This window comes from Malus sylvestris, chromosome 12 (assembly GCF_916048215.2).
Source record: "Malus sylvestris chromosome 12, drMalSylv7.2, whole genome shotgun sequence".
Taxonomy (NCBI): Eukaryota; Viridiplantae; Streptophyta; class Magnoliopsida; order Rosales; family Rosaceae; genus Malus; species Malus sylvestris.
This window is the reverse complement of record NC_062271.1, coordinates 22,553,295-22,570,243: the sequence shown is the minus strand read 5'-3', so window position 1 is coordinate 22,570,243 and position 16,949 is coordinate 22,553,295. Positions and strand designations below refer to the sequence as shown.

General features: G+C 39.9%; 2 protein-coding genes across 3 annotated transcripts; one reads left to right on the top strand and one right to left on the bottom strand.

The window, feature by feature from the left end:
- Positions 1 to 123: 123 nt before the first annotated feature.
- Positions 124 to 4,356, bottom strand: LOC126593951 (uncharacterized). Of its 2 annotated transcripts, none has more exons than XM_050260128.1 (3): positions 4,102 to 4,356; positions 800 to 3,330; positions 124 to 705 (listed from the first exon to the last, which is right to left on the bottom strand). In XM_050260128.1, exons 2-3 carry the CDS (start codon positions 3,314 to 3,316, stop codon positions 427 to 429), a joined length of 2,796 nt encoding a protein of 931 aa, XP_050116085.1. In that variant the 5' UTR covers positions 3,317 to 3,330; positions 4,102 to 4,356; the 3' UTR covers positions 124 to 426. The 2 variants fall into 2 exon arrangements, with proteins under 2 accessions (XP_050116085.1, XP_050116086.1); XM_050260129.1 differs by lacking the exon at positions 4,102 to 4,356 and adding an exon at positions 3,712 to 4,043.
- A 6,659-nt stretch (positions 4,357 to 11,015) lies between these two features.
- LOC126592831 (7-deoxyloganetic acid glucosyltransferase-like) lies at positions 11,016 to 12,982 on the top strand. The gene is made up of 2 exons (XM_050258615.1): positions 11,016 to 11,691; positions 12,007 to 12,982. The coding sequence occupies exons 1-2, from the start codon at positions 11,154 to 11,156 to the stop codon at positions 12,930 to 12,932; spliced, it is 1,464 nt and encodes a 487-aa protein (XP_050114572.1). The 5' UTR covers positions 11,016 to 11,153; the 3' UTR covers positions 12,933 to 12,982.
- The last annotated feature ends 3,967 nt before the right edge of the window (positions 12,983 to 16,949 follow it).

Here is a 16,949-nt window from a genome sequence, read left to right as displayed (position 1 = left end):
GCTCCTGTTTATTTCCGCCCTCCTTTGATTTATTCAATCTAAAAAACTAATAATAAACAAGGATGAGTAAGGATGAGACGAGGAACGGCTTGAAGCCCGATGATGTCATCTAAACAGAACTGGTAAGCATGGAGAATTAGTACTGTCATATCTGAAATGCCCTAGCATAGGTATATTTACACCATCATTTCGAAGAACGGTTTTTGAGTTTTTCCCTTTACACATGGTAATGCAGTAAAACCAGCACAAAAAGAGCAACGGCTGTACTCATACATGTTTTCTGTAACAACATGCAAGTCTCCCCAAAAATTTGAGCATCCATGGATTCACACGACAAATGGTTTGTTGGCTACGAGATGTTTCCTGATGTGTTTGAAACCATCGATTGTTGGACTCGAACAGCAAAAAGGATTTCCTCGAACAAAGCTAGACCCTCCCAACAGGGGACATGGGTGGATTTGGAGCATACTTTGCCGGCCCTGTCACCTGGATTCCATTACTTTGATTCAAATTTGGTTCCTGGAAATCTTTCGCTTCTGTCATGTTACTAACTTCTGAAAGATCTGATGGTTTGCAACTGCTGATTATGACAACACAGATGAAGAACGCTTGTAACAAAGAAAGTGACGTGTTGAATTCAACCGAGTAGCTTCCATCCTTCCCTGGTGCCAAACTGAAAATTGGCCTGTTCTCCTGAGCTCCCTCCTGAAATGAAATACAAAATCAACATGTAAATTGGCTAAAACACCACCATCAAATGTGTGATATTGACAGTGCTTTGCAGAAACCAAAATCATACCTCAGCAAATAGTTCAAAAGTATCCGGAAAAGGGTAACATGCGGAAGATGTTTTTGGACTCTGACAGCATTTGTTCTGGTTGGAGAGAACATGCAGCTTACAACCAACATCCCAGCCTCCACAATCACATAACCCACCAGATTTCCAACGGTCAAGTAATGGTGAAGGTGCTCCTTTGTTCGGTGAGCTATGGACTCCACCTGGAAGTATGACTATAGTACTGTCTTCCCAGCTGTAAGAGCACATATCCTCGGATGAATCTTTGGCGCAGCCCTTCTTCTCCATAACTTCCTCGTCACGCTGCTGTTCAGAATGGCTCAAGTCTTTCCTAGGTAACTTGACAACAGCAGCAGCAAGCTCCACATGTGGTACGACGCTTGGTGATCCTAGATCTGCTTGTGTTAGATCAACACCTAACATAACAGCCTCTCTTACCACACACTTGCTTAAGTCCTGCCTGTTAACATCAGATAAGTCGGAGCTAGAAACTTTCATTTGAGCAACAACATTGTAGGCATAGCGACAACTTTTGCCTTTACTTCCTTGACTCATCCAGCCACCAATTTTTTTCTTGGCTTCATTAATACAGTAAAATGTAAAATACTGGCAGAAGTCATCCTTCCCAGATGATAAATTCTTCATGGTTGCCGCAAAACAGTTGATGTTGTCAACCCAAAACTTAAACAAAGGAAGTCCATTCTTGATTGTTATTTGCAAAGATGCTTTAACCCATGATGCCTCAGCCTTCAGATTCTGTAATGACTCGCTGATATTAATTGGCTTGGGGACGAAGGAATTAAAAAGTGATTTCGGGGGTCTAACAGCTTCAGCAGAATGGTGTAGATTTGCCTCCTTGTGCTTTAATATTGGGTCTAGTAACCTTCTTAACGGGCTTGACCTAGCTCGGTTATGAGTACTAGCTTTCTCTCTGTTTGGATTATCTGGACAGTCAGAAGTTCCGGATCTCACAGGACCTGATTTGACTGTCATATATGTGGAACTTAACTGCGGAATATCTGAACTTTCCTTAAAACTTAAACTTCTACCAAGCCGTTCTAAGCTGAAGTTAAACCGGCGATGGGGGGTTGGGCTTCTGCCTTTTCTAGTTGCTAGCTCAACATCTTCTTGATCCAATGTTTTTGAAGTATCAAAACTTGAACGAGTAAGCATTTTCTGTGAACTGTTCTTTTGTACAAATTTATCTTCATATAGGAGGTCTTGTGTTTCATTTGAGCATTGGCGCATGTGAGCTGGGACAAAGTTAAGCCCTGCACTCTTACCGTTGATTGAGCTATTCGGTACCATGTTTGATCCTGTATTAGTGTCAACTACAGAAGGCAAGGGGCATGAGTGTGGAACTTCAGAAGGAACTTCTGAACAGAGTTCTGCAAAGTCCATCTCCTTGGTAGAAAAGTCTCCCGAGAAGCTGATCTTATCAGGTTCTGTCATACACTCATCCCCTGATGCTCTTGGTTGTGAAAGCTGGAGGACCTCTGGAAAGTCATTTTGGGGCAGTTCCTTTGATGGAGAAAGAACAACGGTATTCTCCGCAGCAGGGCAGTGTTGATGAGCTGTGCTGATGTTTGATTTGTGCAATTCTTCCACCCTATTCTCAGTTTTATCATTACAAGCAATTGTCTTTCCCTTTGAACTCAGCGAGGCATCATAACTTCTGAATTTAGGCGATGGAGCTCCCTTTTCCGTAGTGATTCTTTGATCATTATTTTTCTTCTTGATATCTGATTCTGTTTCCATAGCTCGACCATCCGCCGTGCCAACCTTGTCCTTTGCACCAAATGACACTCCATACTTTTTCAAGTTTGCCGCTGCATTCCCCATTTCTGAAGGGAACTTCTTATCTGAATATTTTCCCTTTCCCTTATCAAGCATCATATCTGAGTGATTTCTTCCAAGAGACCTGGGAAAGGATATCTTTTTCTGCCCATGAATGGCATTCTTTGAAGCAGTTTTGGAGTCCTGGAAGCGCATACCTTTACGGACAGATGGTTTGACACCCTGTGAAAGGCCATTCTTTTGAGACGACTTGACACTAGAACGCGAAGAGGGTTGCTCAGCATTTGTCCCATTGCGAACGACAACAAATGATGTAGATGATCCAATAGCCCTTTCCAAGGATGACCTGCCGCTAACTTTTTCAGGAAAAGGCTTCTGCTTGTGCTTCCATTTCTCTAGTCGACCCCAATCCAAAACCCCAACATTCAAAACCTTCTCTTGGTTTTTTTCTCCTCTCGCAGGGCGTTGAAGATAACCGGGCAAGTTTGACATGTGCTTGACCAGCTCATCAACTTTAGCTGCATCATTCCCCTTCCCATTTCGACTTCCCGAAGACTTTTCTTGGTCCACAGCACCATCACCTGCATCTTTTCTTGCTTTACAATGCACATCATTCTGCTGCAAACCAACACCAGTTCTCACTTTCGCCTTCTCTACATGTCTTGTTCTTCGACTAGTTTGGCGCTGCACAACATTGTCTTGCACTTTCGAGGTACTTCCCATATCTTCGGCAGATTCTACAAAGCCAGTATTTAGACATCAATCAGATTGCATTACAACTCTCGAGCTTCACTTTCACACATTACCGGCAAAATCATTGCGAAAATTTGCCAGGATCTAAAATTCGGCTGAAAGACTACGGTATTAAGAACAATTTTGTTTGAAGAATCGCAATCGGATGGCAGTTATACAGCGAAGAACGATATCACATTCCAATTTTGTCACAAATTATACAGATTAAGAACAAAATAAGAGAACTACGTAAAAGGAAATATAGTTATTTCATGAAACTCTTATTTCATCTTAAAAATATGGAATTTCCAAGATTAAATGCAAGATCAAAGCACATGAATGCCACATTGAAAGCAAGAAACTCATAGATCTAACAAAGCTCATACAGAAAGGAAAAAACTTCAATCCCTTGTTTTCTGTTTGGTTGCAAAGAAAATGTAGGAAAATGCAAAACGCGCAAGAACCAAGCTAAAGCCTTTTCCTTTCGCAAGTTTCCAATGACGAGCGACGACATTTGTACCAAAAACGATTCCTCGTCCTTTATTTTCCTTCCACTTTCTCGGCAACCAAACAGAGCACAAAATACACAAATAATTCCAAATGCGCTGACATGTTTCTCACAACGAACTTTCTAGAAACGAAAGAAAGCACAAGTTCCTTTCACAACGAAACGCATTCTCCGAAACGCGTCGTTTCCGACACAGATCCGAAACGTAACAACAAAGAGTAAAAAAACCGCGAAGCAACGTAGATTATAAGCAAAGAAATTTTTTTACCGCCAGAAGAAAAAAGCCGCGAGCGCCGCCGCTGTAGCGGTTTCGGTTCAAACGGCCGTTGTTGGGATCCGCTTGCGTGGGAAAGGCTGCGTTTTCGTTCCGCCGGAGGCGGAGGAGGCGAGCATTCAGAGGTGAGAGAGGACAGAGACAAATCTGCAACGTTCACACTGTCACTGTGCTTTTGCTGACTCTGTCAGTCTGAGCTAGAGAGAGAAAGAGGGGGAGAGAGAAAGAGAGGGAGAGGGTTTTTCGATCGGACGGCTGAGATGGAGCGAAGAGTGTATAGGTATGAGGCTATGATGTTGAAGGAGGGGTCACATCATCGTAGGGGGAGGTGGCTATCGGGGGTCCCACAAGGAGACTTCTTCCCTTATCACGGATCCCTATGAAATATGTGGGGCCCGAAAATTTCCCTTGGCTATGTCAGCGGCCGCTCTGATTGGGGGTGGGCTTATGGCTTTAGGCACCTGGCCTATGACTAGGATTACGACAATGTTTGGGATTTTTCTTCATTTGTTTTGGTTTTATTCGGATTTAAGGTTCCTTAACTTGGACTTAACCTTTGTTTTTTTTCTTTGTATGATCCACCCAAAGTACACCTATCCATTTGTATATATGCTGTCCTATAAATCATCAAACAAAGATAAAGTTACCTTGGTCTCATTTTGGTTGATTTATATCACATAAAATATGAATACGGCTCATTCTGATTTAATGTAAGTCTCAAATTATGCATCCAAATGTAATGTAAGAGTTAGAGGTACTGGTAAATTCGGCCAAAATATGACACCCAAGAGGCCCAACGCGCACAATTCAAGATTTGATTGGACGATTGGGTGAAGCCTAGCTTCTTTCTTTCTTGCCCCTTTTTGAATACTCTTTTACTCGGAGTGAATTTTTTTGCACAGGAATCTAACCAAGCGGAGAAAATGTTATTAGAGAATAGATTATGCTCCTGTGAAAGTAACTACTCGTTATGAAGAGGATACTACGGTAAACAAAAGGAATAACCTATCCAATCAATAAAAAGATCAATTTTGTTAATCTCAAAGGTATAGGTGATTGTTGAATAGATGGCTGAAAAACCTAAGTCTAGTCGTTGAGGGGTTTTAGGATAGAAGTTCAGTTTAGGCCCTAATTTACGCATCAGGTTTAGTGTAGGTCTCAAATTACAAGTCGAGTTCAATTTAGACTTCAAATTACACAGTGTAACATTTAAATTTAGATGAGTTCGGATTAACCTTCAAACTAGCATAGTCAAGCCAAATTGATTCTTCTAGTAGTCAATTTGGTTTGATTTGGTTCTACCATTTCTCTTCATAAGCGATTAAGGAAATATTACATGTATCAAATATGGATTAACCCTGAGAGACATAGAAAAAGAGAGATCACGTCAAATTCGCATAACATAAGAGTAAAAAAATAATAACAATTAAGAATAAAAATTAAGGAAGAAATTTGATTTGGTTTTGGCTGTCTCAAATAGGTTTTGAACTGAACTCGATCTAAAATTTCACCTTTTATAATGTAAAAACCAAACTAAATTGCTCGGATTAGTTCGTTCATTTACGCTCCTTTGACCATGCATCCCAATAATTTTTTGCCCATTACCTTATAATCAAAGAGAGTTATGAGAACTGGTTTTTGTACTCTCATTTTCTTCTTTAATGTTGCTCCTCATTTCCTAAAATTAATTAAATAAAACAAGAATCATTAACAAAAACAAGAGAATGAATGATACAGCCACCTGTGAGAGTGGACATATGAGAGTGGACAACGTCTGTGGAGTGTGTGGTGCTGTGGATGAGTCGGAAAATCATCTCTTTTTCCGATGTAACCTCAGCCACCTGTTTTGGTTCTGCTCTCCACTCCAATTGAACTCCTTTGACCTGGTAGGCGCTGACTTCCTAACTAGCTGGGAGATGTTCTGGTCTAGGGTCAAAGGGAGGGATAATGCGGAAAAGATTATGTAGGAGTTTGCCTTTGGTTTATGGAGACTGTGGAAAAATAGGAACGAGGTGGTTTTTAATGGTGTGCACCAGTAGCCCTTGGAGGTTTTGGAGACTTGGAGAAGGAACATCTCTGAATTCAGAGACGCTACGCTTAGTGCGACTGAGGGTAATCGTCCCAGGTGTCAACCGATGACCTCGTCCTTGGATCGTGGGGGTTGTCGATGGGAGAAGCCGGCTTTCAGGGTCCTCAAAGTCAACACTGACGCATCGTGGTGCAAGACTACGCTCTGCACGGGGGTGGGATAGGTCTGCCGTGATTTTGCGGGGCTACTTCATGGAGCGGGTGGCTCGGGATCTGAGATGTGTCACTCTGCGGCTGCTGGGGAAGCTTGTGCAATTAGGACCGCTCTCCTGGCTTGTATTGATAACGGGTTTGATAATGTTGTTATTGAATCTGATGCCAAAGTGATTATTCAAATGCTTAGGAATGAACTGCCTCATGATTTCAGTCTTGAATGTATTCTTGGTGATATTGAGGTTTTAGTGCGTAGGATGATGTTTGTTTCCTTCTCTTTCGTGCCTAGGGAGAGCAATTTTGCTGCTCACTCGGTTGCTAAGTTTGTTTTCAAGGAGGGTCGTGAATTTGGATGGGACTGTATTGGACTTGAATTTTTGTTTAACACCCTAGTCCAGGATGTAAATCTCTCTATTCGCATCTAATATATTTCTATCTTCCGAAAAAAAAAATGATACAGTGTGGATTAGACAAAATCTTTGATTAATGAATCCCAATATATTCGCAGTATGACCGTGATCATGAAAGAAGCAGGTTCCCTGTGAATGGCTTGACTTTCCATAAATCCATGCCTCAAATTTCAACACTATCACAGGCATGGACCACGCACTACTAATACAATACTCGACAAGAGAAAAACCCTACCTCTAATAAAATGTGCGGAAAAAACAAACTTGGACCCCTTTATTTCATTTTCCGGGATTATTTCCATTTCTTTGCGATTTCTCCTTGTCATATTCCAATTTGGGCTTATTCTCGTAGACATGTTCACTACTTCACACACTTTTAGTTTCTTTCTTTTGCACTCATTTTCTCGTATCTTCTATTATTAGTTTGGATGATATTATCTACATACATCGTTTTACTTTCTATATTTTTTTTCTTCAATTTTTTACTGTCAGATTAAATGAATTGAAAAAGATTAAATGATAGAAGTTACCAAACGTGTATGTGAAGTAAAAAGAAGTATATGAATATCACTACCTATTAGTTTTAGCTCGAAAAGCAAAAATAAGTGCGGACGGGGAAAAATAAAGGTGCAAAAATCAAGTATTTCTTCCAATGATCTTTTACTATGTGGGCGATCTTTACATTTCTGATTTGGTATTTGCCCTTTTGTGCATAGTGAAACAAGATCTCCCTCTCACTCTCTCTCTCTCTCTCTATGATTAAAGGGAAAAGACTAAAGCTGAAATAAAAACACAAGGACCACAAAAGCTTCTTCTAACTCCAAGCCACTCTTGCCTTTTTAGGCTCTTGGTTTGTAGATTTGGCAATATTATGCAGGGAGGAAATGAACCAAAACATATGCTCGGTTCGTCAATTTTCTTTCATGGTATGTATTACTGAATGGTTTAGAAAATTAACGATTAAATTTTGCACGAGAGATTTATTGAATTTTGGCAATAGTTAAATCTCACATTAAACTCATACCGGCATAAAACTCATACCACGAGGTATTATGTACCATTGTAGCCCCATATTCATATAACCAGCCTCCTATTAAGTATTTGCTTACCTCCCATTTAATATTCAAATTGCCACTTAATACTATGGTCTAGTAGCATTCTTTTTCACCAAGAGGTCTTATGTCACACCCCGATCTCGACGTACGTCTAAAATCGACACGTGACATCACCAAATACCCGTATCTCAACATACCCCACCTCCGGGATATGGCAAATCACAACTCGAGCGAATCGCATAGTAATTTTTCATATACTTTATGGTTGCATCTAACCTTCTCGTTAGACTGCCTACATACCCTTAATAGGGATCAAGCCATTCGTAGTTCGTCATATCACTACACTCGAATATTCGTCACATAAATCGCTATGTCTCAACAATATACCACAATGCATATCATGAAATATTTCAAAGAACAAACGATAAAGCACAATTATATTCTCTAGCCATATTGATCAACAAGTCTAATTGTAATGCCAACAATCACAACCAACATCATCCAATAATCTCACCAAACAATAACATGTACAATACATCAAAATGCAGGGATAGAGCGACACAATTCGGCCAAAGCCTGCACCTCAGAAGTTGTCTCAAATAAATCAAATCCAAGGAATCAATGAGTCAAATGATGCGATTTCGGACCACGCAACAAAATCCATCAACATCGGGTTCCGGACCACTCAAAGGAATCAAGACACCAAAGGGGATTTCAGACCATTCAACAAAATCCAAACCAGGATATGATTATGAACCACCCAATGGAATTGCAAAGTAGAAAGGATTCTGGATCTCTCAACGGAATCCGAATGGATACGATTTCGGACCACTCAACGGAATCGTGGAGTACAATGCATATCAAACCACTCAATGAAATCTAAGCTGGATATGATTCCGGACCACTCAACAGAATCGCAGATCATGAGGGATTCCGGACCACTCAATGGAATCCAGAAGGGAGCAGGGAATTGGACAACTCAACAGAACCTTAGCGGATACCCAGTTCCAGATCACTCAACGAAATTGAGCGGAATTCCAAGGAATATAACAACGCTCGAAGAACAAGACATGAAACAAGTACTCAAAATACAAAAACTCAACGAAACAAGAAATGAAATAAGGAAACGAGATGTGAAATACATGGCGAATCAACAAATCAGAGCACATTTCAGAGCACATCATCACCTCATGTCAATCATACAATCAGAGCACATTTCAAGTATACACATCAAATCACATATCATAAATGTTTTCAATCCATAATCAAATCACAAATCATAAACGTAGATCGATGGAAACAAATAAAATAACAATTCAATATAAATCACCTATAATAACCAAGTATAACACAATATGGCGCCACTAGTGCGTAAATCGAGACACGTCATCACGCTGAGCCCGATAAGCTCCATGGAATCTCAACATCACTCTAAGATAACCGACATGCTAGAAGAACTCAATCTAGTTGACTAAAAGGCCAACCGTCGATCAAAGTCGAGAGTAGGGTCCACAACCTAGAAATCTAAACCGGAAGATCTGGCTATCGGATCTGTAACTTCCTAAAGTCCACATTATGCTTCTAGAACAACATACTAAAATTTCATTACAATCCAACGGTTGGATCTCCGGCAATCATGAATTCATGTGGCGGTCGACTTTTTATTTTTACGAACTTATAAATCCAAGTCGGAAAGATCCGTAAGTCGGATTCCCGATTTGTAAGTTTCTAATGTCCTCAAATATTACGTACTATGACATATTAAAGTTTAAAGATGATCCAATGGTTGGATCGCCTATTACACCGGTCAAAACCGGATCGGGTGTGTGGTTGTACGGGTTCGGCTTGGATGCTTTGCACCTCGCTCCTTTCCCTTCCTTTTCTTCTCTTCTGATTGGCCCCTCTCTCCTTTTCTCTCCCGTACTCTCCTTTCCTTCCTTTCCCTCGCTGCCATCTGGTAGCTTCTCAATTTTTAATTTTTTTTAACCAAAACGTCTATAGTTTTGTCGTTATAGCTCTGTTTCACGAACAGTTTGCGCCTACACATTTGTGAGATCGAGCTCTATTTGAAAATATAAATTGTGACCTCGAAAGGTCTACAGATTTTAATTAATTAATTTCTAAACTTCAAACATCATAACTAGCTTAATTAAAATCTAAATTCAACTAAATTAATATAAATTCCCGAAAAATAATATAAAATCTCCTTAATACAAATACGTAGTTTGCAGTAATGAAATCTAGGAACAAGATTTCACATCCTAAGTTCAATTTTCGTAAAGGTAAATTTGAACCACATTATTACTAGCTCATTGTGAGGCTCAGTTCATTTCCCCACCCTTTAGTATAAATTTTATCGTTTGTTTAAAAATAAATAAATAAATCACAAATTGTTGAGTTGGGCTGGATCTTATACAAATGGGTCAGGCTTGGTTGTCAGATTGGAAGATCAGGCTTGCTTTAAAGGGAAAGTTTGATAGGTCCACGTTGGAGAAGATGATAAGGGAATGGATGGATGGCCCAAATAAGAAGGTTTTAGGGGTCAGTAGAAAGGTTTTGCAAAATTTGAGAGGATGTAATGCTTGAGATAATTAAGAAATCTTTCATGAGTATATAAGAAGTTGGCAAACGTTTTTTTGTTACTAATTGATTTTGAGTAAAACGTATAACTTTCATAATGGTATTTGAAAGCACTTAACACATGTTCCATGTCATTCAAGTTAGTAATCCATGTCTTAGGCTTGATATTTTGCTAAACGTAAGGTTTGTGAGGACGTAATAATAAACGGGAGCAGCATCTCTCCTAATTTATTTCCTAACCTACCAAAACCAACAAAAGTAAATAGAGGAATTTCTTTACCAAAAAAAAAAAAAAAAAAAAAAACAAACAAGAGTTTCTGGATTCTGGCAGTCTTCTTCCCTTTATATATCCATATATTTGTTGTATGTGTTTTTGGTGATAACTATGTATTTCCGTGATGAATGTAAATACAGTATATTCATTGAATACAAGCTGCGTGGGAGTAGATTTGGTATTTTATGGATTTGGATTTTATTTTGTTATAATTATATTGTGCAATAGGCACGGATTTGAGATGTTTGTGGGACTGACTGCCTGTATACGTGCCAAAGTATGTCAATAGATGACCCCTTTAATTAGTGGACACTATCATCCGTCCCTAATATGAGAAGGGCCGCCTACACTCCTTGAGGCTACGATTGCCACTCATTATTTATCCTTTCTTGACTTATAGTTGAGAAGTGATGAACACTGGATTAGGGTTTTAAGTTGAGCTTCATTCCAACCTCACATATATTAATAGACACAGTCGCACAGTGGATGTCGGCGGAGATGGAGGAATCTGAATCTGCTGCACACGTACTATTGTTGCCGTTCCCAGCACAAGGCCACATCACTCCGATGCTGAGCTTTGCGCAGCTGCTATGCCACGCTGGCATCCACGTTACCTTCCTCAGTACGGAGCACAACCATCGTCTCCTCACCCAACGCCGTGCCCTCTCCGCCCGCTTCCCAACCCTCCACTTCGAGTCCATACCCGATGGCCTCCCACCGGACCACCCCCGCACCATTCCCCCCCTAGACGACATCGTCTCGTCGCTCAGGTCCGTAACCAAGCCACTCCTGCGTGACCTTCTTATAACCTTAACCAAAAAGGACAACGAGTCGTATGGCGCCACCACCACTCCCCGTCCTCCCTTGAGTTGTGTCATAATAGATGGGATCATGTGTTTCGCGATTGACATGGCGGAGGAGGTGGGAATTCCCGTATTTGCCCTCCGCACGGTGAGCGCTTGCAGCTTCTGGTGTTATTCATGCATTCCCGACCTCATTCAACAAGGCCAGCTTCCCTTCCAAGGTGATCACTGTCACTCTTCTTTTCTTTTCTTATAAAACTTTAATTTTCCAGAATTTTGATTTTATCCTGGTGAAAGCTTTTTTTTTTTAAAAAAAAAAAAAAAAATCTCTGAAAAATTTACAAATGCTCTTGTTAGTGAAAAAAAAAAGCGAGTTCATAATGATAATTTAAAATGTTAAAAACAATTCCTATGTGAAATGTGAAACTGGTTTTTTACTAGTTCAGGTGTATTTTGTATCCTTGCTAGTATACTGCTTCAGTGTTTTTTGAGCTGAACACTATATATATATATATATGCTTCTCGTGTTGAAACAGATCAGGACATGGATCACCCGATTAGGGACATTCCAGGGATGGAAGCTCTTCTGCGACGACGGGATCTACCAAGTTTTTGCAGAATGCCAATTGACCATCCAAGTTTTAAATTTTTCATGGAGCAAATTGAGGCAATTACTCGAGTCTCTGCGATCATATTCAACACCTTCGACGACCTAGATCCCTTAATACTCCCCCAGATCGCCACTCGCTTTCACAAAATTTACACCTTAGGCCCTCTCCATGCCCTTCTCAAATCTCGTGTGGGAGACGATCTATCATCCTCCGTTTCCTCCTTGCGCCACGAAGACCGACGTTGCATGGCGTGGCTCGACTCCCAACAGTCGGGGTCCGTTATTTTCGTCAGCTTTGGGAGTTTGGCAAAGCTGAGCCGCGTCCAGTTACTGGAGTTTTGGCACGGTTTGATCAACAGTGGCAAGCCTTTTTTGTGGGTAGTTCGGTCGGATATGCTTTGGAGTGGGCAAGAGGAGCATGCAACTCCGGTAGAGTTGGAGGATGGTACTAAAGAAAGGGGGTATATAGCGGAGTGGGTTCCACAAGAAGAGGTACTGGCCCACAAAGCTGTCGGAGGGTTTTGGACTCACAGCGGCTGGAACTCGACCATTGAGGGCATTTGGGCGGGAGTTCCGATGCTTTGTTGGCCACAATTAGCAGACCAACAGGTGAATAGTAGATGGGTTGGTGAAGGCTGGAAGATCGGGCTCGATATGAAAGACACGTGTGATAGGTCTACGGTGGAGAAGATGGTAAGAGCATTGATGGAAGAAGGCGATCAAAGAGAGCAGATTTTCAAGTCAGTGGATAATTTTGCAAAGTTGGCTCGCCATGCTGTTAGCGAAGATGGCTCTTCGTATAAGAACCTGGAAAAACTTATTGAAGACTTAAATAAAAAAATTGTGATGTGACGTCATGTTGCTCGAGTTTTTATATCTAGGAAAGCTCATGGCTTGATCTATGTATTGCAACGTGTGTTCAATGCTTGATTGCTTCATGGATTAAAAGAAGCCCATACCAAAGTGGTTCAAATTTCTGGCCATTGGGTGGTGGGCGTGGGCTGTGATCACTCATATATTTCATGCAATTATACCATCTATTTCTAAAGTCTTTGTGATGTTTTTGTGTTAAACTTGTGGTATTTTACCTTACCTTGTGTTAATGTGCAGTCAATTTTGCTTGAGATTAATCCTAAACAAAATTAACTGCACATTAACACAAGGTAAGGTAAAATACCACAAGTTTAACACAAAAACATCACAAAGACTTTAGAAATAGATGGTATAATTGCATGAAATATATGAGTGATCAAATACCCCCAAACTTACATTTTTGCTAGTCCTCTAGCAAAACAAAACTACTCAACTAAAACTAGATTCAACAACTTAGTAGCCAACTTCTCAAATTCGATTTCAGAGATAAGTGCTAATCATGATACAAACAACCAAGAACTAATCAAGAGCTCAAAACATCATCCAATAATTAACCAAATTTCCTTCAAACAAAACATTGAAAAGCCATGTGTGAGCTAGCCATGTCAATGCAATTCCAAACTCCTTTAAATCATCATATGCAAACATGTGAGCTTCTCACAAGACATACACTCATTCACTCATAAGTTTTGGTTAATGTGTTTCACTCAAGTGATCTCATTGTACATGCCGCCATATGCTTGCTTGTCCACCTAACTCGCTTATCAATATTTAAGTAATACCTTGGATCAATAGGACTTTATTACGGTTGTAATGGGGCTAAAGGTGATAGGCTAATGAAAGAAAGGATATGGAAATAAAATTTTTTTGAGAAAGTACACTCTGGTAGTTTTCCAACACCTAAATATCACACCACCTCAAATTGAAAGCAAAATAATAAAACCTCGAGCAACAGTTACTCCCCAAATTTAACTTTAAAAGGAAATTTATACCGACACATTTTCAACTAATCAACACTCTCCAATTTTCTTATATTTCGTTTTGTTTTTTTTTTTTTTTATTAAATTTTTTTTTTTTTTTTTTTTTTTTTTTTTTTTTTTTTTTTTTGATAATGAGAGAAACAAATCTGCAAAAGCTACATCACCCATCAAATTCACATTTCATTGTAATACACATGCTCCATCCATCTTTCTACATAAATGAAACCCCCAAAAGCACAACCCATGTAATACTTTCTCAAAACAATAAGGAATTGATTTTTGTGTATGGGCTCAACTCCAATATTGGAGCAAGGTAAAGAGATGTGGTTAACAAAGAAATGGCTTAGTTAAAGGCTCAATGGGCTACTACAGATAAACATAGCATATAAGGTAGGCATGAAAGGCTCAAACGATCCAAAGATGGCCTATATCACTTCCAAGTTATTACATGAATTGATTAATGAATCGAGTAGTATAAAGCAAGTTCTAGAGATACATGTACAGTGAGATCATACGCACAAGAAAGAATGAGATTGATGCATAATGGTTCAATCTTGTATAGGCTCAAAAACTCACAAGGTTTACATAATCTCACATGATTCACATATGAAACGCTAAATCATGCTCAAGTTTCACATTGACAAGACTAGGCACATTTATTTTCAAGTTGATTTCTGGAAATCACAGTTAACACAAAGACAACGAAAGAACTTAGACTTTCTTGAAAGTAAGAAGGAAATTAAAATCAAATCTCATCATTGAATTGAGAAGTAGCTACAAACAATAATAAAAATGCAAATTTTTTTTTTTTTTTTTTTTTTCTAAAGTCTTTGTGATGTTTTTGTGTTAAACTTGTGGTATTTTACCTTACCTTGTGTTAATGTGCAGTTAATTTTGTTTAGGATTAATCTCAAGCAAAATTGAGAGAATGGAATTGAAAATGGCTGCTTTTTGTTAGAGGGAGAGACACGGCAGACAAAGAGGGAGTGGAAGACTGATGGGATAAAAAGAAGAATAATAAAATGGCTGCTTTTTGTTAGAGGGAGAGACACTGAAGAGAAAACAATGGAGAAAAAACAGGGAGTGGAAAGAAAGGCAAACGGAAATAATAGAAATGAGGGCAGTGCGCAAGAGTGGAGGACAGAAGGACAGCAGCAAGAAGAAAAATAATAAAAGAAAGATGAGGCAGACAGGTGGATAGGAAGAGGGGAAGGAGGACAGACTGGCGAGAAGCAGAAAAACGGAAGAAGTGAGGGGAGTGGCCAGGAAGCGGAGAAGCAGAGGCGTGGAGGCAGAGGTGCAGAAAAACAGGAGCAGGGGAAGGAGGACTCGGACTGGCGAGCAGCAGAACAGAAGGCAAGGCAGCAGGCAGAGGAAAGGAAGTCAGGAGCAACGGAGAGCTCTTCTGGAAAAAACGGGTGTTTTCGTTTTGATGTTTTGGATGGGATTGTGCATGCAAACTTTGCCTCACGATCATCTAATGATGAGCTGTTAACTTGCCTCACCAACCATGATGCTACTTTATCTATGGAAGAAAATGTGGTGGACATCATCGCTGCATTGAATAGTGCACCAATTCATAATCCAAGGTGGCGACATGTTTATGAAAGCCTTGGAATACCTAAGCAGCCCATTCTTCCTTCAAGTGAGCAAGCTCCGAAGTTAGAGCTCAAGCTACTGCCGAGCCACCTCAAGTATGCTCATCTCGGGGTGAATGAGACCTTGCCAGTTATTATTGCTGCTGATCTTAATGACACGGAGGAAGACAAATTACTAAGAGTTCTTCGCAAGTATCAAGATGCTCTGGGGTGGACACTTGCTGACATAAAAGGCATTAGTCCAGCTTTGTGCATGCATAGGATTTTTATGGAGGCTGGGACTAAACCAACTGTTGAAGCTCAAAGACGTCTAAATCCGATCATGAAGGAAGTTGTAAGAGTTGAGGTGATGAAGTTACTCGATGCAGGTATCATTTATCCAATCTCGGATAGCAAATGGGTGAGCCCGACTCAAGTGGTTCCAAAGAAAACTGGTATTACTGTGGTGAAGAATGATAATAATGAGCTTGTGCCCACAAGGATGACCACCGGATGGCGAATGTGTGTTGATTATAGAAAGCCTAATAACAGCACTAGAAAGGATCATTTTCCGCTGCCATTCATTGATCAGATGCTCGAGAGACTAGCTGGTCATTCTTTCTATTGTTTCTTAGATGGTTATTCAGGGTACAACCAAATTCCAATTGCCCCTGAGGATCAAGAGAAGACAACGTTTACATGCCCTTTTGGTACATTTGCATACAGACGGATGCCATTTGGATTGTGCAATGCCCCTGCCACTTTCCAACGATGCATGATGAGTATTTTTTCTGGAATGGTTGAAAATATTGTCGAGGTTTTTATGGATGACTTTTCTGTTTTTGGTAATTCTTTTGATATATGTTTGGATAACTTGTCTTTGGTTTTGGAAAGATGCAGGGAGACTAATCTTGTGTTAAATTGGGAGAAATGCCATTTTATGGTTAAGCATGGCATTGTGCTAGGACATCTGATTTCAAGCAAAGGAATAGAGGTTGACAAGGCAAAGATTGAGGTGATCGTCAAATTACCACCACCAACTTCTGTGAAGAATGTGAGATCTTTCTTGGGACATGCTGGTTTTTTTTTAATAGAGAAATAAACTAACGAAATATATTTCCACCCCCAAACTTAATTATAGCATTGTCCCCAATGATAATGAAAGGAATTTTTGAACAATAAGACATAAAAATGGAAGGAAAGAAATATAAAATGAAATAAAGACACAAAAAGAAAAGGAAAGAACACACCAATTTGTGTAGGCTAGGAGAGCAAATGTGTGAGTCATTCTTCTCTGCTTGTTTCTTCTACACTTCACGTGCATTCTACTTTACCAGAAATCGTCGACAGATTGCCCGTAATTTCCGTAAAGCAGACTCTGCATGCGACAAATGTTGACACGTCTGGAAAAGCAGATTCCTCTCCGATTTCTGAGCTTA

What these genes read in the sequence shown, in the direction of transcription:
- LOC126593951 (XM_050260128.1), bottom strand. Translation starts at nt 3,316, where the DNA reads ATGGGAAGTACCTCGAAAGTGCAAGACAATGTTGTGCAGCGCCAAACT. An exon ending in CTTTTGAACTATTTGCTGAG is followed by an intron (nt 706 to 799) that starts GTATGATTTTGG and finishes ATTTCATTTCAG; the next exon opens with GAGGGAGCTCAGGAGAACAG.
- LOC126592831 (XM_050258615.1), top strand. Translation starts at nt 11,154, where the DNA reads ATGTCGGCGGAGATGGAGGAATCTGAATCTGCTGCACACGTACTATTG. An exon ending in AGGCCAGCTTCCCTTCCAAG is followed by an intron (nt 11,692 to 12,006) that starts GTGATCACTGTC and finishes GTGTTGAAACAG; the next exon opens with ATCAGGACATGGATCACCCG.